The sequence below is a fragment of the Oryctolagus cuniculus genome, chromosome 7 (assembly GCF_051225735.1).
Source record: "Oryctolagus cuniculus isolate XC-2025 breed Fujian yellow rabbit chromosome 7, ASM5122573v1, whole genome shotgun sequence".
NCBI classification, from domain to species: domain Eukaryota; kingdom Metazoa; phylum Chordata; class Mammalia; order Lagomorpha; family Leporidae; genus Oryctolagus; species Oryctolagus cuniculus.
Window position 1 is genome coordinate 109,998,482 of NC_142873.1, and position 24,061 is coordinate 110,022,542.

Sequence of the window (24,061 nt, forward strand, 5' to 3'; positions counted from 1 at the left end):
GTTGAAGTCCCGGCTGCTCCACTTGCAAACCAGTTCCCTGTTAATGGGCCTGGGAAAGCAGAGGAAGATTACTATCCATGTGGGAGACCCAAATGGAGTTCCAGGCCCCTGACTTTGGCCTAGCCTAGCCCTGGTCACTGTGGTCACTGGGGAGTGAACCAGCAGATGGAAGACCTCTCTACTACTCTGCCTTTCAAATAAGTTAATCTTTTCTTTAAAAAAAAAAAAAAATTGTAAACAACCTTTTTCGTTTCTTTACATCATTGTTCTTGATATTGTCAGGTCATTTGATAGCCATGGTCCCACAAACGGCATTACCACCAACAGCAAAACTAAACTGGGTTAAGTGGACTGGTTTAAAATTATGATAAAAACAACTGCCAATTAAATAGTTTGCAGATCTTTTGACAGACACACATATTAATTTTATTATAACAGAAACCAAGTGGCATCAAAAGAAAAAGTTCTTGATTAAACTATCACATTTCTGTGTATTGCCTTTTATTTTTCTTTAAGACATAAGGCTACAGATAAGAACATTCAGTATATTCAAGACAGATAGGAGGACATATACAGACTATTATCAATTTAGCCTTAAAGATTTGTTAGATATCTTTTTTTTTTTTTTTTTTTTTGACAGGCAGAGTGGACAGTGAGAGAGAGAGAAAGAGAGAAAGGTCTTCCTTTTGCCGTTGGTTCACCCCCTCCAATGGCCGCTGTGGCCGGTGCACTGTGGCTGGTGCTGTGCTGATCCAAAGCCAAGAGCCAGGTGCTTCTCCTGGTCTCCCATGTGGGTGCAGGGCCCAAGCACTTGGGCCATCCTCCACTGCACTCCCGGGCCACAGCAGAGAGCTGGACTGGAAGAGGAGCAACCGGGACAGAATCCGGCACCCTGACCAGGACTAGAACCCGGGGTGCTGGCGCCACAGGCAGAGGATTAGCCTATTGAGCCATGGCACCGGTCAAGATTTGTTAGATATCAAAAAACGCATACCTAAACAGATTTTAATTATCCACTTTCAGTTTCCATAGTTACCACTATGTTAGAAAAACAATTTGTTTTAAAATTCTCCTTTTTTGTCAGATAACATTTACAAGAGACAAGAAACACATTATGCCCTTTCTGAATCAGGGAGCACAACCATACTTGGCATTCTTCTTCCAGCTCTCCAGCATTTTGTTCCCAAGCCAAACAGATGTGAAAAAGGAATTCTACTTATGATAAACATGTACTTTATACTTCAAGGAAAAATTTGGTAAAGAGATTCTTCTATATCATTGCAAAAATAACTTATATAAGCAAGTAGCAGATGGCGTTATATAAACTGAGCCTAGATTTCATAATACATAAAGTGTCATAACATGCAAATTGATTTCAATTCCAAATTAGAAAAGGATACTGAAAATGTCCATAGTCAATAAGAATAAGGCCTGGATACAGCAATATGCATAATGCATTAGCAATCTGTAAGGGAAAATATTATGAAATAAGAAAGTCATCTGCGACATCACTCAAACAGTTTGCATCTAACTCAGCAGCTAGCAAACATTCTTCTTCTGATATCCTAGGCTTGTTTTTCAAAATATTCCACGTTTATCAAACACCTTTTTTTTTAACACCTCTTTAGACACTGAGGTTTTCATGGAGGTGACTCAGGACACTTCCGAGAAAACGAAGTCACTAAACAGCATTTGTCTCAGGAAGTATCTTTACAAAGCAAAGTGACAACAAGCAGAAGTGAAGCTAACAACTAACCTATCTAAAATGGCCAACTAGAAAATTATTTAATAACTATGACCACAGAACATACAACTTTTCAAAAATGCCTTTCAGTTTAATGATTTTCACAAACCAGATGAAAATTCATATTTATGGGGCTGGCAGTTGTGGCACAATGGGTTCAGCTGCCACCTACAATGCCAGCATCCCACATTGGCACTGGTTCGAGTCCCAGCTGCTCCATTTCCAATCCAACGCTCTGCTAATGTGCCTGGGAAGGCAGCAGTAGATGGACCAAGTGCTTGGGCCCTGCCACCCATGTGGGAGATCTGGAGGGAGCTCCTGGCTTGTGGCTCCTGCAACCATTTGGAGGAATGAACCAGCAGATGTCTCTCTTTGTCTCTCCTTCTCTCTCTAACTTAGCCTTTCAAATAAATAAATAAGACTTTTTAAATTAATTAAATAAATAAAAGGCTTTTTTAAAAATCCAGATTCACTCGTTAAGCAATGAATTTAAGCAGAGTGGAGTTCAACAGTACCTAAGTTCTAACATTCAGTGGGTAACAAACCACAACAGTAAGGCATTATAATGACTACTGTAAGCTGATGTTTCCTAAAGGAAAACTAACTGACAGAAGATACAATGTTCCTCATTATTCTATCCATTCCCTAAGCTTCTGTTGCATCTATAGGCTAATAAAACATTTCAAAGATGACACAACAGGTTGAAAAACTCACCTTTTTTTTAGTTGAGATTTCTTTTAAACAACAACAGTACAAAACCACCGCAGGTATGTAAATGAGCAAATCAGCAATTAAAACTGGAAAAGTAAGCAAATAACTTTAAGCATGAATCCAATCGGATTGACAGCAAGCCACTCCACTCCTCCCACCCACCTTGACTGACAGCTCTGCTGGCTCAGGAGCCTCCCAACCTGCACACAACTGGCCCTGGGCACTCCCTTCATTCTGCATATAACTTCACTTTGTCAAACAAATTCACATATTAATCAATTAGATGTACCCAACTTTCTCTCTTTGCTCTCATTTGTGCTTAGCAATTAGGCATACTTAGAGCTGGTGCTGTGGTATAGTGGGTAAAGCTGCCACCGGTAGTCCCAGCATCCCATATGGATGCCACTTCTGATCCAGCTGCTCCACTTCCCATTCAGCTCTCTGCTATGGCCTAAGGAAACACTGGAAGCTGGCCCAAGCCCATGGGCCCCTGCACCAGCATGGGAGACCTGGAAGAAGCTCCTAGCTCCTGGCTTCAGATCAGTCCAGCTCTGGCCATTGCAGCCATTTGGGGAGATTCCAGCAGATGGAAGACCTCTCTCTCTCTGCCTCTCTGTAATTCTGCCTTTCAAATAAATAAATCAATCATTTTAAAAAAAAGTTTACTTATATACTTAATACCTATTGTTCTTACCTGTTGTACGCATAAAGAGCTTATGTGCCTGACTCTCATATCCACGTGACGTATGGAGAGCAATCCAGTCTGGATTTATAAACTTTGCCCTGCAAATCAAAACATACATACTTACACTTTATTCCTCATCATTTTTAGCAATAAGGACATAGGAACTTATTTTTTGAGAATTAGTCATTCCTCTTTTTTTTTTCTTTTTTTTTTTTTTTAACAGGCAGAGTGGACAGTGAGAGAGAGAGACAGAGAGAAAGGTCTTCCTTTGCCGTTGGTTCACCCTCCAATGGCCGCCGCGGCCGGCGCGCTGCGGCCGGCGCACCGTGCTGATCCGATGGCAGAAGCCAGGAGCCAGGTGCTTTTCCTGGTCTCCCATGGGGTGCAGGGCCCAAGCACTTGGGCCATCCTCCACTGCACTCCCTGGCCACAGCAGAGGGCTGGCCTGGAAGAGGGGCAACCGGGACAGAATCCGGCACCCCGACCGGGACTAGAACCCGGTGTGCCGGCGCCGCTAGGCGGAGGATTAGCCTAGTGAGCCGCGGCGCCGGCCCTAGTCATTCCTCTTACAAAGCAATAGACTCAACGCTTAAGATTTATTCTTTTTATTTCATCAAATGATAATGACTAAAGCCATAAAACAGCATCTGCTCTGCTCATCTTACAATGAAACCATGTAACTAGAAGCCCATCTCCACAGTTCTCATATAAAAAAAACCTGACGTGTCACATTTCACTTATTAAATGTATACCTTGCAAAGAATAATGTTAGTATTAATCAGAGGATCATGTTCCATAATTTGTAATCTTTTCAGTTATTATAACATTGGCTAGAATAAAGTTATTAATCATAAATCTTGGAGCAATTGATTGGCTCAGTATTAAGATGTTGCTTGGGACTCTGCCTCTCTTTCATGAGAGTATCTGAGTTCATGTTCTGGTTCTCTTGACTCCAGCTTCCTGCTAATGCACACCCAGGCCCCTGCCACCCATGTCAAAGACCTGGATTGGGTTCAAAGCTCTTGGCTTCAGCCTAGCCCAGCCTTGGCAGATGGGAAGTGAACCAATGGATGGGAAATTGCTCTCTTTCTCATCTCAAATAAAATAATAATATTTTAATTATAAATATTTGCATAAAACTAATCATAATCATAATGTTTAAAATATTTCCTTTATTTTAATTATTTGAAAGACAAAGGGAGACAGAGATGTCTCCCATTTGCTGATTCACTCCCCAAATGCCAGCATTAGCTGGGGCTGGCCAAGCTAAAGCTATCATAAGCCTGAAACTCAATCCAGGTCTCCCACATGGGTGCCAGGGATCCATGAGTCATCACCTGTTGCCTGCCAGGGTGTACATAAGCAGGTAGACAGAACTGGGAGCAGAGCCAGGACTTGAACCCAGGCACTCCAATAATGGAATGTGGCAATCCAAGCAGTGCCTTTAATTGCCACACTAAACACTCACCCTTAAAAACCGAAATGTGAAATAAAATTTTCAACCCTTTTATATTACCCTGAAAACTGCAAAGTATAACTGATTATCATGATAACTGGGAGCTTACTTTTAATCCATTTTTTTTATAAAATATGAAATAGTTAAAGTTGAAATAATAAAAACATGGAAGAGAAGCTCAGGAGATCCTGTGAGAAAGTTCCTCAAAATTTTGGCACAGTAGGTAAGACATGGTTTAGGACTCATAAATCCCATATCAGAATGTGTGGTTTGAGTCCTGGCTCCTCCACTTCCAACTCAGTTTCCTGCTAATGCACACCCTGGGAGGCAGCAGTATTTGGCCCAAGCTCATGCACTCGGGTCCCTGCCACCCACACAGCAGACAGAGATGGAGCTCCCAGCTCCTGGCTTTGATTTGGTCCAGCCCAGAACAAATGAGGCAGTCATTTAGGGACTGAACCAGTGGATGTCTCTTTCTCTGTATGTGTATGTGTGTGGGGGAGGGGTGGTGGTGGTGGTGTCTATCTGCCTTTCAAAGAAAGCAAAAGTGAAATTTCTGTTGGCACACTGCAGTGTGAGTTGGAACACCAAATGCAGAATAGAACTGGGTCCCACCAAAACAGAGGCTCCTCATCTTCTCTAAACCACTCCACTCCTTTAAAAGGAAGAGAGATTCCAGTCCTAATTGTAAATCTCAAGGGGAACCCTAGAGAACTCCAATTCCTAATTTGACAGATGTGGTCAGAATACTACTTGGACCTGTAGTTTTCATTTACTTTGTGCCTTCACAGAAGATTTCCTGTGCACAACTAAGCTGCATTAGATTTGTCAGCAGTCCACACATCATTGGTAATATCTATAACTAGGAAACAAGGCTGGGTTTGCTTTTCTTTTTAGCCTGTCCTCCAAAGAAATTACAAAAATGTTCCAGCTCTGCTGGTTACCTTTCTTACAACCCAACCGTAATACATAATACAACAGTAGCTTTCTGGTGCTTGTTCCTCTGTTCAACAAAGTCAGATCACACCGCGTCTTACTATACCTGTTAAGGGCATAATATTCAGTCACATTCAGAAAGAAAAACTTACACATGTGCACACAGGAGACTATGATAAGCAGTAAGAGGAGGGTAATCCAATCCCCAGTACTGTAAGTTGTTGTCACTGCTATTAAAATACCTGGAAAGAAGAAACCACCAATCCATTCATCAATATTTAAGAAATAGATGTATTCCATTCCATTCCATGTATATTCATCTCCATTTCTTTAAATTTAAGCTTAACTATTGAATTGCTAAGCTATGAATAAGTAAACCATGACAGCAGACACAAATCCAAACTGTCCCAGGCAAACTGGAACTTATTGTCACCTATTATTAGATGCAATCAATGACTAACACTCATATAACAAATATGCAACAAAAAATAAAATTCACAACAGATGATCTAATAAACTAGAGAAACAATATTTTTTAAATCACAATTTTAACAAGCAAAACATCAATATTAAAGAACACATAAAGATATGGTTTATGGAAAGAGAACTACTTTATGTAACAGGCAGGCTTGGGATAAAACTGGGGTTTTTTTGTTTTCTCAATTTCTCATCTGTTTTATTTATTTTCCATTTTAGTACTTAAAATATTTGTTTATTTTCATTTCAGTTCAAAGGCAGAGCGACAGGAAGAGATCCTCCATCCACAGGCTTACACTCTAAATGCCTGTAATAGCCAGGGTTGGGTCAGGCTATAGCCAGGAGCTCAGAACTCAATTTGGGTTTCCCATGTGGGTGATAGGAATTCAAGTACTTGAGCCATCACCTGCTGCCTCCCAGGATGCACACTGGTAGGAAGCTGGATCAGAAGAAGAAAAGCCAGGACTCACACCAGGCACTACAATATGGGATGCAGGAGTCCCAAACAGAAACTATGTGAACAATGCTAGTTCCTATGTCCGGCTGGGAACTGAATCCAAGGAGTGGGAGGGTTCAAGGATACGCAGGTTAGCTGGAGGCCCTTTTCATAGGTAGACTCTTGGAAACTGGGACACACAAATAGCATGGACCAAAGGATCCAATTGTCTAGACAGAGAGCCTGAAGACAGGCATCAGTTGTATTACTGCCACTTTCATGTTACTACTGGGCACAGCAGCCATAAGTTTAATTGTGTCTGCCACATTTGTAGCTGAAGCATTAAGTTAAACATGTGAACCTGATCAGTTACTGCCTGACACAAGGTAAGTTCTCAAGAGTAGCCCCAACCAGCCTTTAGCCACAAAACCACTGGAATGGATATAGCAATGGAAAACCAAGTAATTCAAGAATCACATTTCAACCAAACTTGATTAGGTTTTCAGCTTCTTATAAGGAAAAAGCTAATTTTCATTCACTTTAACCTTGAGAGCCACAGGAGATAAATAAAAAGAGGCACTGACAGCTAGCTCATATATAAGACATATACTAACAGTATATATACTAACAGTTATAGATACTACAGATATGTACTAACAGTAAACTCACACACTGGATTACAAGGAAAAAATGATAAAGGTTAAAAACTGGGATCTCCATTGTTACAGAAATCCCTAAATTATAAGAAAGAGGCATGGAAGATAGTAACTTAAAAGTGTTTCAAGAGGCCGGCGCTGCGGCTCAATAGGCTAATCCTCCGCCTTGTGGCGCTGGCACACCGGGTTCTAGTCCTGGTCAGGGCGCCGGATTCTGTCCCAGTTGCCCCTCTTCCAGGCCAGCTCTCTGCTGTGGCCCGGGAGTGCAGTGGAGGATGGCCCAAGTGCTTGGGCCCTGCACCCCATGGGAGACCAGGAGAAGCACCTGGCTTCTGCCATTGGATCAGCGCGGTGCACCGGCTGCAGCGGCCATTGGAGGGTGAACCAACGGCAAAGGAAGACCTTTCTCTCTGTCTCTCTCTCTCACTGTCCACTCTGCCTGTCAAGAAAAAAAAAAAAAAAGTGTTTCAAGAAAGCTTCAAGATCTACCAATAGCAACAAAGCAACTAGCTTATGTTCCTGTTTTATATACTTCAGATACACCTGAAAGTTGTATAAATACTATTTATACACTGAGATGTATTTTCCAACTGACTTCCCATGTAATCTCAGGGGATATTTTATCAGTACAAAATATGGCTGCTATACAAACTACAAAATTACATTCAAGAGGGCCAGTATTGTGGAGCAGCAGGTTAAGCAGCCACTTGCGAAACCAGTTAAATTCCCTGCCTCCAATCCAACTTCCTGCTAATGCATTTGGGAAGGCAGTAGATCAAGATCCAAATGCTTGGGCCCCTGTCACCTATGTGGAGAGACCAGGGTGGAGTTCCTGGCTCCAGACTTTAGCCTGGCCCACCACTGGCTATTGCAGTTATCTGGGGAGGGAACCAGCAGATGGAAGATGTCTCTCTCTTTCTCTAACTCTGTCTCTCACCCCTCTCTTGATGCTGTTCCTTTCAAATAAATCCTCAAAAAAATGCACATTCAGTAGTGTTACCATTAACTTCAAGATATAATTTTTTCTAACACACAATCCATAGGTGGTGGTTTTGCTTTAAAAAAATTTAACTTGAGGGGTAGGTGTGCGGCACAGGGGGTTAAGCTGTCACTTGGGATTTTTACATCCCTTATTAGAGTTCCTAAGATTGAGTCCCACCTCTACTTCCAATCCAGCTTCCTGCTTAATGTGCATAGGAGCAGCCAATGATGGCACAGTACTTGGGTTTCTGCCACCCATGTGGGAGACCTGGATGGAGTTCCTGGCTCGTGGTTTCAGGCTGACACAGCCCTGGCTGTTGTAGGCATTCAGGAATGAACCAGTGAATGGATGATCTCTCTCTCTGCCTTTCAAATAAATCTTGAAAAAATCAAAAAGTGTCTTTAAGTATACTCTTTGTGATTATTACACAGCATAGAAAATTAATACAACTGTTCATTTAAAAAGCATACAAATTATTACAAAAAATAGTCAATGCACTAGAAACATAGGAGAGAAGATATAAACAAGCAGAAATATGATGAACAATAAATTAAAAGATGTTCAAAATCACTCGAGGAAATGCAAATCTTAAAATCTGGGTGTGCAGACCGACTCAGGGGCCAGGAAGCACCTGAGAGCAGGGGCACGCAGTGATTCTGGCTCTGAGCGGAGCCCATGTCTTCTTGTGGGAATCCTCCTTGGAAACGATGGCTTGGGCTCTGATCAGCAGACCTCTGTGTGACAAATCCCACCTCTGTGTTGGACTTGCAAGACTTAGAGTTTATTCAGGCAAAAACCAAGCAACATGGTTACTACACGATCTGTTCTCAGAGGTTTGAAACCTTCGGTGAAACTTCTGAAAACTGATTGCATGATATATTTCTTTTTTAGAAAGTTATTGTTTGAGAATGATGTCTTTTTATACCAAGAAATAGTTATCCTGAATGATCTGCTGTGGCCCGGGAGGGCAGTGGAGGATGGCCCAAGTCCTTGGGCCCTGCACCCGCATGGGAGACCAGGAGAAGCACCTGGCTCCTGGCTTGGGATCAGCGCAGTGCGCTGGCTGCAGCATACCGGCTGCAGCGTGCCGGCCGCAGCGCGCCGGCCGCAGCGGCCATTGGGGGGTGAACCAACGGAAAAAGGAAGACCTTTCTCTCTGTCTCTCTCTCACTGTCCACTCTGCCTGTCAAGAAAAAGAAAATTTACCCTCCCCTTTTTCTTTAATCAATATATGTTAAAATAACAACAACAACAAAAAAAAAAGGTGTGCAGAAAGACATATTCTGATGCTAGTATCTATTAAAACTGTCTATTAGAGATTGCATATCTAGGAATCCACGCAGGAAGACCCCCACACACAGAGGAAATATCATTAATCATTCCTCCATTAACAGCCATTGAGAGGGTTTCAGGACCCTCAGTATAACTGCGCTGAACTAAACACCATACACACCAATCCCTACCGCAATTATGTGTTAAAAGCAACATGCTCAGGGAAAGTAAACTCTCCCGACCCCAGGTACACAATCATGCTTGCACTGAGCCAGCTACTTCATTCTGCTAATGATTGTTTTAAAGGTGGAAAAGAGTTTGTTCCTCAACAGAGAGAGAGATGAAAGAAGCTATAACTACTATTCTTACTTTTAACATGTTATGATACTTGTAGCCAGGCAGTCATCTAATGACTGCAGGGTGAAAAATCTCAGGATAAAAAGCTACCATGGCAGAGAAGGCACTGTGGAACAGCAGGCTGAGCGGCCACTTGTCATGCCTGCATCCCATACGGAACTGCTTCCCCAGCTTCCTGCTAATGCAGCCTGGGGGGCAGTAAAAGATGATTCAAGTACTTGGCCCCTGCCACCCACGTAGGAGATTCAGTTTGAATTCTGGTCCCCTGGTTTCAATTTCACCCAAAGCCAGCAGCTGTGAGCATCTCAGGAATGAACCAGCAGACGGGAGCCCCCCTGCCCCGTCTCTCTCTCGATCTGCCTTTCAAGTAGATGAAAATAAATAAACAAACATGCATATGAGCACAGATTTGAGTCCTGGCTGCTCTACTTCCAAACCACCTCCCTGCTAATGGGACTGGGAAAGCAGAATATGGCCACCCCTATAGAAGACCCAGATGGAGCTCCAAGCTCCTGGCTTCAGCCTGATCTAGCCCTGGCTCTTGCAATCATTTGGGGAGTAAACTAGCAGGTGGAAGATCTCTGTGTATGGGTGTGTCTCTCCCTCTCTGTAATTCTGCCTTTCAAATAAATAAATTGTTTTTAAAAAGTTAAAAAATATGGTCTGATTTACCTTGGTGATTACTTTATTTCTGCAATCAAGCAAGAGGAAAGTATTGGGGGCAGGCATTGTGGCACAGCAGGTTAAGCCACCACCAGCAGCGCCGGCATCACATATGAACACTGCTTCGAGTCTCGAGTCCTGGCTACTCCACTTCTGATTCAGCCTCCTGCTAATGCACCTGGGAAAGTGTTGGAAGATGGCCAAATGCTTGGGCCCCTGCCATCCACATGGAAGACCCAGATGGAGTTCCAGACTCCTGACTTTGGCCTGGCCCAGTCCTGGTCACTGCAGCTATTTGGGGAGTGAACCAGTGGACAGAAGTTTTCTCTCTCCCCGTCTGTCTCTCCCTCCCTCTCTGTAACTCCACCTTTCAAATAAATAAGTAAGTCTTTTTTAAAAAAAAGTTTTAAAAAAGGAAAAATATTAAGATTCTACAAATAATCCAAATAGTGACACTCATTGATTAAATCAATGTTATGATGCTGAAAGGTGCTCAAAACAGTTTAAAGAATAATGCCAAATATTTAACTGACTTCCATTTTAAATACTCCAAACTCTATCTGGGGTACAACCAACTTATTAATAGAAAATTCAATGTGAAATTCTAACATGAAACTCTCTGATAAAGAAATTATATGAAAGCAGGGATTCAAGCAATCCACAGAATAATATGAACAGTTTATACATTGTCTCTGAGAGAATAAATAACCTATCAGCTATCCAGTGAGTCAATAAATGTTATCAAGTGTTATTAGAATATATTCAATAAAAATGACACCAGCAAAAATCTCTATGAAATTATGACCATGGTGGCTGGCGCTGTATTGCAGCAGGTTAAAACCCCGGCCTGCAGCACAGACATTCCCTAAGGGTGTTTCGAGTCCTGGCTGCTCCACTTACAAGTCAGCTCCCTGCTAATGTGCCTGGGAAAGCAGTGGATGATGGCCCAAGTCCTTGGGCCCCTACACCCATGTGGGAGACCCAGAAAAAGCTCCTGGCTTCGGATGAGTTCTGCTCTGGCCATTGCAGCTAGTTGGGGAGTGAACCAGCAGATGGAAGACCTCTCTCTCTCTCTTCTCTCTCTCTGTAACTCTGTCTTTCAAATAAATAAAATAAATCTTAAAAAAAAAAAAAAAAAAAGCTGGTGCCGCGGCTCACTAGGCTAATCCTCCGCCTTGCGGCACCGGCACACCGGGTTCTAGTCCCAGTTGGGGCGCCGGATTCTGTCCCGGTTGCCCCTCTTCCAGGCCAGCTCTCTGCTGTGGCCAGGGAGTGCAGTGGAGGATGGCCCAAGTCCTTGGGCCCTGCACCCCACGGGAGACCAGGAGAAGTACCTGGCTCCTGCCATCGGATCAGCGGGGTGCGCCGGCCGCAGCGCACTGGCCGCGGCGGCCATTGGAGGGTGAACCAACGGCAAAGGAAGACCTTTCTCTCTGTCTCTCTCTCTTACTGTCCACTCTGCCTGTGAAAAAAATTAAATAAAAATAAAAATTAAAAAAAAAGGAAATTATAACCACAGCCAATATTTATTGGAAGCTCATTACATCCAAACACTGGCCTAGGTGCTTTACATGTATTACGGAATTCAATCCTTACACAAACCTAGTGAAATATATAGCTTATTATTTCCGCTCTACAAATGATAAAACTGTGGTAGAGAGAGTTAACTCATTTGCCAAAGGTCACACGGTGAGAACCTGGTAGAGTCAGGATCCGCACTCAGGCAGGGAGACTCTACAGCCAACACTCTTCACCACCAAGCTATCACTTTTTCGCCTCTCGCGCATTCTTAGCAGAGAGATTTGTAAGACCTTCAGCCAGACTCATATGTAAAATTAAAGTTAATCACCACTGTCCAAGTGATTGAGGGTAATAATGATTAATAACTTCTATCAGGGCCAGCGCTGTGGCGCAGCGGGTTAACACCCTGGCCTGAAGTACTGGCATCCCATATGGGCACTGGTTTGAGACCCAGCTGCTCCACTTCCGATCCAGCTCTCTGCTATGGCCTGGGAAAGCAGTAGAAGATGGCCCAAGTCCTTGGGCCCCTGCACCTGCATGGCAGACCCAGAAGAAGCTCCTGGATCCTGGCTTCAGATCGGTGGTAGTTACGACCGTTGCGGCCAATTGGGGAGTGAATCATTGGATAGAAGATCTCTCTCTCTCTCTCTCTCTCTCTCTCTGCCTATCCTCTCTCTGTATAACTCTGACTTTCAAATAAATAGAAAAATAAATCTTAAAAAATAAAATAAAATAATTTCTATCAACTCTGAGTTCTGAAAAAGAGAAGGTTCCAATATACTGTATGTGAAACCAGTGAAGGGTACAGCTGCATTCCTGATACACAGGAAAAAAAAAACTATAAAAATGAGACCATGTGGAAGAGAATGCATAAATATTCCTTCAGCAAATATTTACTGAGTGCCCACAATGTACAAATGGGGAACTCAAAGATGAACCAAAGGGACACATGTGAACTTTTCAGTCCTGTGACTGTAGGCTTCTCCCACTTTTTCAGCTCCACAAATTCAGCTATCTGCCATCCCCAGGGCTCTCTTCTGTTCTGACCTAGAGTTACAGCTGTGATCTTCAGTGGGAGAAGCAGTGGATGAGGCAGCAGGGAGCAAAGACTTAACCATGACAGCACACACACAGTTTATTTTCAGAGGCGTTTCTAAGACATACAGTGTTCTATCTCATGATCGTGGTATCTCCCCTGCAGGTTAAGTATCAGTGTTCTTTCTCATCAACATTCTAGCCATGGCAGAATTTTGTATATATACACATACAGGTAACTCTGAGGACTATGAAATTTCAAAGGTAACAGGTAAAACAATATGTGTAAGCGAATAAATACCTAAGAGGGTACTCGGGCTGAAGAACACTGTGTGTTCACGTACCTTTAAATAAACTATATGAACTGTGAAAACAGTAAAAGCCAGTTAAAATTATCCATACCATTGCTTGATTGGCAAATTAAAAGTAATTTCTTGCCAGTGTCTCTGAGCTTCATAATCACCAAACATAGGGGGCTTTCCAGCACCTAAGACGAAAGGTAAAAACAATCATGCACTTCAACATCTCAGGTAATTTATTTCCTTATGAACGCTTGCTAAGTATTATAATAGAGACAGTGTAGGTCATGGAAAAAGCACAAAAGTTTACCAAAAAAGTCAGAGGGCTGATCTGTGAACCCTCCCACTGCCAGCACACTCAGCGGCTTTCACATCAGGCAGGTGACATACCCTCACCAGGCGCCAGCACACTCAGACAGGATCTATGCAACCTGCACAGAAGGCCACGCGCACGAAGAAGACAACTGATCTAAGTACTCACTATGGTGCCTGGCACACGGCAGCACTCCATAAACAGACGGTACCAGGAGCTTTACTTACATCTAAGTTTACTTTTACTTCATGACAAAAACTGTCAACTACACTGTCCAATAAGTACCAGAACATAGTGACCACAAACAGCTGCATTTTACCATGGGCTTTTACAAACTAAGTATGAGGGAATTAAGGTTAAGTGTAGAAACAAATACAGATTTTATGTTACAAAGACAGATCAAGCTTTGTTGACAAATTCATTATGTAAAAACTATAAGTTCATGATTCATTTTTTTACTTTAAAATTATAAATAAAGGATAGTAGACCTTTAATAACCAACATTTTATAGTACCTACCATGTCCCATTTACAACCACCTTACAAAATAAGCATTACTATTATTATCTCCACTTTAGTTGGAAAAAAAGGTAATAGTCACTCAAGAAATAAGTAGCAGAGTCTGAATTTGAACCCAGGGAGACTGGCTCCATAGTCTACACTCTCAGGTCCTACTCTATACTGCCTCACAACCTGGTTAAGTAGGTTATTATCCTTTTTATAATTATATATATTATATATAAAATATAAATACATATTATATAATAAACATATAAATATATTTATATACTATATTATTTTTAATATTTTATATAATTATATAAATATAATTTTTATATTATATATAAAATTTAACTATTATAATTTATATATATTTATATAACAATTATATAAATATATGTGTATATTTGAAAGGCAGAGTTACAGGGAGAGAGGGGAGAGACAGAGAGAAAGAGATCTTCCATCTACTGGTTCACTCTCCAAATCCCCATGATGGTCAAAGCTGGACCAGGCTGAAGCCAGGAGTCAGAAACTCCATCCTGGTCACCTGGGTGGGTGGCAGAGGCCCATGAATGTGGGCCGTCTTCTGCTGCTTTCCCAGGTGCATTAGCAGGGAGCTGGATCAGAAGTGGAGTAGCTTCAACTTAAACCTGCACTCATGTGGGATGCCGGCATCACAGGAGGCAGCTTACACTGCTGAGCCACGATGCTGGCCTGGTTATCATCCTTAAATGATTCAAAATGACATAAGGCTCTTCCCATTTAGTAAACAGCAAACACTTACTCATTAACTTGCAAAACTGTGAGAAGGTCTAAGGACGTACAGTATAGTCACAGGTCTTGAGATCAGCAAATAAAGTGAAAATCACATATAGTCAATTATATTTATTAACCCACTGGGAAGGTGTGCCACACTTCTGAAGAATGTAGTACTGCTCACTGAAATCAAAGCCAGATTCTCTCCAACTGTTCTACACTGTACTATGTGAACTGTTTGGATTTAATGGCTGGATTATAACAATATTCTTTAAACGCTGGAATCTCTATCCAAGGAGACACCCCATCTATAAGACAGTCATGAGAAAGCAGATCTACAATCCATAGTACATATACACTGAGTGGCAGAAGAAATTACCCACAGTATATACATGCACACACGCACCCTCAATCTTTCAGAAGGAACCACATCTTAGTCATTGTTGTACTCTCAGGATATAATGCTATCTAGCAGACTTTCCATGACACGGGGCAGATTCGCACTGAGACAGCAAGATGCTGATATAATCAGTGTGACAGCAGATTTAAACACTTGAGTTTATCAGTCTGAGTTTCCACGTGCTGGACACTGTGCAGGCAGACCAACTAATTATTTTTTTAAAAAAAGATTTATCTTTATTTATTTGAAAGGCAGATGGAGAGAGAGAGATCTTCCATCTGCTGGTTCACTCCCAAAATGGTGCAATGGCCGGAGCTGAGCTGATCTAAAGCCAAGAGCTGAGAGCTACTTCCAGTTCTCCCACACTGATGCAGGGGCCCAAGGACTTGGGCCATCTTCTACTGTTTTCCCAGGCCATAGCAGAGAGCTGGATCGGAAGTGGAGCAGTCAGGACATGAACCAGCGCCCATATGGGATGCCGGCGCCGCAGGTGACAGCTTGACCTGCTGCACCACAGCGCCGGCCCTCAGACCAAGTAATTATGAGAAAGTTGCTTTAACACAATGCCACATATTGTTTCTTGGCAAAAAACAAAGTCTTGAAACTACCATGACACTTTAACATTCTAAATCTCGGGTCAGTGTTGTGGTACAGTGAGCTGCTGGGGAAGCCCACATGCCCTACTGGAATGCCTGGGAGTCCCAGCTACTCAGTGCTTCCAATGTGGCTTCTTGCTACTGCACCTGGGAGGCAGTGGATGATGGCCTTAGTACTTGAATCCCTGTCACTCACATGGGAAATTCGGATGGAGTTCCTGGCTCCTGGCTTCAGTTTGGACCAGCCCCAGCTTTTTCAGGCATTTGGGGAGTGAGTCAGGGGATGGAAGATTTCTATGTCTCTTCCCAACCCCTCTCTCTGTCACTCTGACAAATAAATCTTTTAAAAAGAGAAAACAAAAAAGGTTAAAAAACTAATGTGGTAGGCCTCTGCCCAAGCTGCTTATTCCCTAATCCACACATCTCTTCCATCAACTCATATCCAACCTTCAAGGATCACCTCAGCTTCTATGTCCTCCAAGAATCCTCCCCTAGAAGTGAAAAACACACTGACAGCTAACGACTGACTTATCAAAACACTTAGCTTTCAGTACTGTATACCTCGTCATGTAACTGGACTATTCCCTAACTGCTACCCAAATTAGAATTTTAGTTCCTATTGACAAAGTTTTTTTCAAGAGTTCAGAAGAACCATATTACTAGGCCATATTGTAGTATATTAAAAATTTGCTTAATTAATCTAAACGGAAGGGAGAGAATGGCCTATAATAAACTTTTCAAAAATGAATCAATTGCATTTTTGTGTGTGTACGTTACAGAGGGGTTGGTGCATATTTCTACACAACCATTCAATATGGCTTCATTCAGAGGGAGAGAGGAATTGTTTTTGTTGCTTTGTTTTTATTTGTTTTTGGTCCACTGGGATAATAAAAGTCAGAGAGAATCTTAAGTAATTTCTTATACCTGAAAAAAAAAAAACCCAACTAACCAGATTTTCTGAAATTGCTCCAGACTTCTGGTCAATGTGGAAGAATTTATTACCATTCTCTAACAAATAGAAGAATGGATAATGAGTCTCTTTAGAGTTGGGAAACAAGTTTCTATCCAGAGTCTGACCTACTTCAATAAATTCAGCTGACACTGGCGATGAAATTAGTACTTAAGTTTTTAAAACTGCTAAAGTGCCCTTAAAGCAACCCAGAAGGACAACCCAACTGCACCTGTGGGAGCTGCACTTGGGAAAGGCGAAAAGGATTCCTTCCACAGTGATTAATTCTACAAATTCATTGGTATGAGACTCAGAATTACATAAAGAAAACACACTAATACATATTTACAGGGCATTGATCCTGTCTCAGGAGAATGGGCTTGACGCACTTCTTAAATGTTCATTTTATTAACTCCTAAATTCAGAATTATGGTCAAATTTAAAGAACAAATCATTTTTTAAAAAGATTTATTTATTTGGGGCTGGCACTGTGTTGTAGTGGGTTAAGGCACTGCTTGAGCCCAGCTTCTTACTAAGGCACCTGGAAAAGCAGAGGAAGATGGCCCAAGTGATTGGGCCCCTGTACCCACGTGGGAGACCCAGATGAATCTCATGGCTCCTGGCTTCGGTCTTGAGGAGTGAACTAGTAGATGGAAGACTTTCTCTCTCTCTCTCTCTCTCTCTGCCTCTCCCTTGTCATTTCACCTTTCAAATAAATAAATAAATGCTTTATAAAGATTTATTTATAGAAAGTGGTATGAGAGAGAGAGAGAGAAAGACAGAGAGAGGTATATTTACCAAATGGCCACAATAGCCAGGGCTGGACCAGGACAAAGCCAGGAGCCAGGAATCCCATCAAAGTCTCCCACATAGGTGGCAGAGATTCAGGTACTTGGAGCATCATCTGCTGCCCTCCTAGGCACATTAGCAAGGAGTTGGACCAGAAGTGGAATAACCAGGACTCCAATCAGCTCTCCAATATGGGCTACTAGCATCACAACATCAGCCCCAACAAGTCATTTTTTATTAATTGTACATACAAATTGCCTTTACATTGAAATTTTTTTAAAAGAATTTGGTTAAAATTTCTCATAATAAAATCCCTCTTTTATAAACTGCTGGTAAATAAAAACTTTTAAGTTCTTACTAAGTAGAGGACTGTATTATGGCATAGCGGGTTCCTGCAAAGCCAGCATCCCATTTGAATACCAGTTCAAGTCTCAGATGCTTCACTTCTAACCCAGTTCCCTGCTAATGCACTTGGGAAAGTGCTTGGGAGACCAGGATGGAGTTCCTGGCTCCTAGCTTTGGGTTGGCCCAGTCCTGGCAGTTGTAGCTATCTGGGGAGTGATTCAGCAGATGGAACATCTCTCTCTCTCTCTCTGTGTGTGTGTGTGTGTGTGTGTGTGTCCCTCTCTCTCTCTAACAGTGCCTTTCAAATACATAGATAAATGTTGAGATAGAGATAGAGAGAGAGAGAGAGAGAGAGAGATGCTCACTCTAAACCGAGAGGAAGCAAGCATCCTTACTGCTAAATATGGAAGGACACCCAGAGGAACCAAAATGAACAGCTTGGCACACTCGGTCCAGTTCCTAACTCAGCTCCTACCCCTTCTGTTCTGTTCTGGAAGGCAGTGGATAATGGCCACAGTGCTCACAAGACACCCAGCTGGGACTTGGAATCCGATGCCAATGTGGCAAGCAGCAACTTAAACTGCTGCACCACAACGTGATATACTGTCTTTTTTTAAAAAAGCATATTGGCTTACTAATATTTAATATGTATTTCTTCTTGAATTATTTTTGTTAACATATTTTTCTAGGAATTTGTCCATTTCACCTACATATGTAAATGTATTGGCATAAAATCACTCATGTTTTCTTACCTTTTATACTTCTCCTGTATGAATGGTTATAGTTTTTTAATGTTTATTTTTTTCATTTACTAGAAAGGCAGAGTGAGAGAGAGAGACAGAGATCTTCTATCCACTGTTTCACTTCCCAGATGTCCACAAAAGCCAGGGCTGGGCCCGGCCAAAACCAGGAGCTCAGAACTCCCTCTTAAGAGTCCCAGCTGCTCTGTTTCCCATCCAGCTCTCTGGTAATGCACCTGGGCAGGCAGCAGAAAATGGTCCAAGTACTTGGGTCCCTGCCACCAATATGGGAGATTTGGATGGAGTTCCTGGACCCTGGTTTTGGCCAGGCCCAGACATGGCTGTTGCAACCATTTGGGGAGTGAACCCGTGGATGGGAGATCTCTCTGTCTTTACCTCTTTCTGTGTTACTTTGTCTTTCAAATAAATAAATAAATCTTCAAAAAAAGAAGAAAAAATAAAACCCAAACAGTTCTATAACCATTAAAGAACTCTGAAATCACTAAGTACTTTTCCACAAATTCCAGGCCCAAGTAGTTGTACTAGCAAGTGCTACCAAGCATCTAAGAAACAAACTATACCACTCTTCTATACCATACCAAATTTACAAAAAGAGGAACTATTCCTTAATTCATTTTATGAGGTTAGCATAACTTTTATATCAAACTTGACAAAGGCATTTTCTACCCCAAGGCCCTGAAAAACAATTTTCAGGAAATAAAATTACAGGACAATCTCATTGATGAGCTGAACTGCTAAACCTTAAGTATCAGTAAACCAAATGTGGCAATATACTTTAAAAAAATAATAATAATACATAACAAGCAAATAGGGTTTTCCAGGAAAGCAAGGTTGGCTCAATGCTAACAAGAACAAAAATGTATTCAATGGCAAGTTAAAAGCAACTAGTAAAATCAGGAAGATAAAGATGGCTGATGTCCACTCAACATGGTAATGAAAGACTTAGCGATAAAAAGACAAGAATAAGAAAAGGTAAAATAGTAAAAAGGAAGAAACAAAACTGTAAGTAGTCACAGATTATTTGATTTTACAGATAATATAAAAGGTCACTCAGATAAATTATTATAGTTATGGGTTTTAGAAAGGTTGCAAAATATAAAAATCAATGTTGGGGCCAGCACTATGCACTAGCTCCCTATTAGAGCTCTGGTTCAAGTTCCAGCTATTCCACTTCTGATCCAGTTCCCTACTTATGTACCTGGAAAAGCAATGGAGTATGGCCCAAGTACTTGGGCGCCTGCCATACACGTGGAAAACCCAGAAGAAGCTCCTGGCTTCAGACTACCCCAGCCCCAGCCATTGTGACCATTTGAGGAGTGAACCAGCAAATGGAAGATCTCTCTCTGTCTCCCTCACTCTCTTTAATTCTGCCTTTCAAATAAATAAATAAAATGTTTTTAAAAAATCAATGTAAAAAGTCAACTACAGGGGCTGGTGCTGTGGCATAGTGGGTAAATGCCACCACCTGCAGTGCCGGAATCCCATATGGACACTGGTTCAGGTACCAGCTGCTCCACTTCTGATCCAGCTCTCTGCTATAGCCTGGGAAAGCAGCAGAAGATGGCCTAATTCCTTGGGTCCCTGCATCTGTGTGGGAGACCTGGAGGAATCGCCTGGCTCCTGGCTTCAGACTGGTGCAGCTCCAGCTGTTGTGGCCAACTGGGGAGTGAACCAGTGGATGGAAAACCTCTCTCTCTGCCTCTCCTTCTCTGTGTAACTCCTTCAAATAAATAAATAAATCTTTAAAAAAAAAAAAAGTCAACTACACTTTTCTAGCAAAAAAAAATTTAGAAAGTTTTTAAAAGACATTGTTGGAGTCAGTGTCTTGCTATAGCTGGAAAGCCACCCCTGCAATGCTGGCATCCCATATTGTTACCGTTTATGTCCTGCTGCTCCACTTCTGATCCAGCCCCCTGCTAAAGGCTTGGGAAAAGCATCGGAGGATGGCCCAAATGTTGGGATCCTGCTACCCATGTGGGAGACGTGGATGGAGTTCCTGGCTCAGCCCTGGCTATTACGGCCATCTGAGGAGTAAACAAGCAGATGGAAGATCTCTATCTATCTCTTCATCTCTCCCTCCATCTCTATAACTCTCATTTTCTTTCTTTTTTTTTAAGATTTACTTATTTATTTGAAAGTCAGAGTTATACAGAGAGAGGAGAGGCAGAGAGTGAGAGAGAGAGATAGAGGTCTTCCATCCTCTGATTCACTCCCCAAATGGCCGCAACGGCTGGAGCTGTGCCGATCCGAAGCCAGGAGCCAGGAGCTTCTTCTGGGTCTCCCACATGGGTGCAGGGGCCCAAGGACTTGGGCCATCTTCTACTGCTTTCCCAGGCCATAGCGGAGAGCTGGATGGGAAGTGGAGAAGCCATGACTTGAACTGGCACCCATATGAGATGCAGGCATGGCAGGCAGTGGCTTTACCGGCTATGCCACAGAGCCGGTCCCCTCTATAACTCTCATTTTCATGGGGCCGATGCTGTGGCGTAGCAGGTAAAGCTGCCGCCTACAGTGCCGGCATCCTGTATGGGCTTCAGTTTGAGTCCCAGCTACTCCACTTTCGACCCAGCTCTCTGCTGTGGCCTGGGAAAGCAGTAGAAGATGGCCCAAGTGCTTGGGCCCCTGCACCTGCATGGGAGACCCAGAAGAAGCTCCCGGCTCCTGGCTTCGGATCAGTGCAGCTCTGGCCATTTTGGCCAGCTGGGGAGTGAACAAGCAGATGGAAGACCTCTCTCTCTCTCTCTGCCTCTCCTTCTCCCTCTATGTAACTCTGACTTTAAAATAAATGAAAAATCTTAAAAAAAAAAACTCATTTTCAAATAAATAAATAAATCTTTAAAACAAAAAGAAAAAAACATACCATCTACAATACAGAGGAAAAAACTAGAAGATAACCTGGGACTATATCTCAGAAAGGATGTATAAGATTATAAAATTTTGTTGAAAGACATTAAAGAGGGGCTGGTGCTGTGGCGCAGCAGATGGCCTGCTGGCATCCCATATGCGCACCAGTTCGAGTCCCAGCTGCTCCATTTCTCATCCAGCTCTCTACTATGGCCTGAGAAAGCAGTGGAGGATGGCCCAAGTCCTTGGGCCCCTGTACCCATGTGGGAGACCCAGAAGAAGCTTCTGGCTCCTGGTTTCAGATGAGCTCAGCTCTGGCCATTGCAGCCATTTGGGGAATGAACTAGTAGATAGAAGACCTCTTTCTCTCTGTCTACTTTGCTCTGTAACTCTGTCTTTTGAATAAATATTTCAAAAACAAAAGACATTAAAGAAACAGATGGAAAAACATACATGTTAATGAACTAGAAGCTCCAGTAATGACTGTCAATTCTCCCCAAGATTCATCAACAATACAGAATTTTACAATTCCAGTCAAAATCCCAACAAGATATTTCACAGGACTTAGTATGATCTAAAAGACACATACCGGTGTATATTAACTTTCTTTTGCTACACAACAGTTTGCGGGGGAAGGGCTTAAAACGATATCCTTTTGTTATCTCACAGCTAGTTAGGTCAGAAGTATGAGTGACACCTGGGAGACCCAGATGAAGTCCCTGGCTTCTGGCTTCAGTTCATTCCAGCCCCTGCTATTGTGGGCACTTGGGGAGTAAACCAGCAGATGGAAGATCTGTGTGTGTGTGTGTGTGTGTGTTTGTGTGTGTGTGTGTGTCATTCTGCTTTTCAAATAAATAAAAATAAATACTTATCTTAAAAAAAGTCTTCACATTTGAAAAACAAAGAAACACAGTGTAGGTGGGCTTAGCTCAGTTTTCTGCTCAGGGTCTCACAAATCCAAAATAAGGTGTCAGCCCATCTCTCATCTGAAGACCCAGTGGGAAAATCTACTCCCACACTCACTCGGACTATACGCACAAATACAAGTTCCTTGCGGCTGCCGATCTGAGACTCCTGTGTCCTTGCTAACTCGCAACCTTCTCACATAGCCCCAGCAACATCATTGGGTCATTCTGCTTTGAATCTCTCTAGTGTCCGCTTCTGCTGGAGAAAGTCCTCTGCTTTCAAGGGCTCATATGATTGCACTGGGCACACTGGATAATTCAATGCAACCCCCTATTTTAAAGTCAGCTGTGCCATATGACAAATCTAGCCACTCCAACAGAGATGCCATTTTCACAGATTATGAAGGCAGGACAGCTTTGGGGAGCCATGTTAGAAATGCTGCCTACTACAACAGGAAAGAACAAAGCCAAGAGCAGTCAAGACACTCACAAAGCAGGACTATCAGGTGGGAGAACTTGCTCCATCGTATACCAAGATTTATCATAAACTTGCAGTAATAAGACATGGCAGTATTGGGCCAATGGATCAAAATGGAGAGTCAGAAACAGAACCATGTGTATATGAAAATCTTAAAAAGACAGAACCTGTAACACAGATTAGTGTGAAATGTTGGACTACTCAATAAGTGGGCTGAAATAATTGATTATCCAAGTGAAAAAAATCCAGTGAATCCCCATAACTTAAAACACAAAAATCAATTCTAAGGAGATCAGAATTTAGGAAAGACAAACTTAAAAATTCTGGATTTAGGAAAATATCTTCATGACCTACGAGTACAGAAGGAGTTCTGGAAGATACAAAAAAAAAAAAAAAACACAAATCACAAGGGAAAAAGACTAATAACATTATTTAAAATTAAACACTTGTGTTCAGCAAAAGAGTATGAAAAGACAAGCCACAAACTGGGAAAAGGTATTTGCAACTCATTTGAAGGTTAGCTTTCAGAATAGAGAACACATGAGGAAAGGAAAAAATAATATATAAACAAAAAAGTTTACATGGATTTCAAAATCTTTGAACCAAAATAAATTTATCTTTTATTTCCATTTTCCATGAACTTTTGGAGTGTCTTTGTGTATATATATTTAAATAGACAACATATAAGGGGAAAACCTAATAGAAATATACAAATGGTATAAACAAGTTTTTCACAGAAAAGGAAATACAAAGGGCTAATAAACATGAAAATATGTTCAATCTCATCAGTAATGAAATAATCTCAAAACCACAATGAAATATCATTTAACACACTCCACACTGACAAAACTTCAAAAACTTAACAGTACCCAAATGTTTTAAAGGATGTGGAATCACAGGAACTCTCCTAGGAGGGAACTGCCCCAATACCAGAAAAGCTTAGGATGGATGATGCACACAAAATTTGCCTCCAGAATTGGAGCAAAAAAATTTTAATGCATCTCTTGCACTTGCTTTGCTCTAGATCTGATGCTTGGTGTGAGCTCACAGAGAAATGAACCAAAATAGGACCTGACTACTTTGGTTCTAGCCAAGAAAAAAAGAAGCCATGCAATTAGCCGGCCCTAGCTCACCAGGGAGCTGCCTGGAGAGTGAAGTCAGAGCCTCCCTAACCCCAGTAATAAAGTGTTCTCCA

General features: G+C 42.0%; 1 protein-coding gene across 1 annotated transcript in view; it reads right to left on the reverse strand.

Annotated features, from left to right (window-relative positions):
• ALG6 (ALG6 alpha-1,3-glucosyltransferase) overlaps positions 1–24,061 on the reverse strand; it is a 59,574-nt gene that overhangs the window by 27,236 nt on the left and 8,277 nt on the right. The window contains exons 3-7 of the mRNA XM_089300542.1: positions 13,334–13,418; positions 5,685–5,774; positions 3,150–3,238; positions 2,459–2,541; positions 1,401–1,465 (exon numbers count right to left, since the gene is read on the reverse strand). Coding sequence (XP_089156668.1) covers positions 1,401–1,465; positions 2,459–2,541; positions 3,150–3,238; positions 5,685–5,774; positions 13,334–13,418 — 412 coding nt within the window. The remainder of the gene's footprint in view (positions 1–1,400; positions 1,466–2,458; positions 2,542–3,149; positions 3,239–5,684; positions 5,775–13,333; positions 13,419–24,061) is intronic.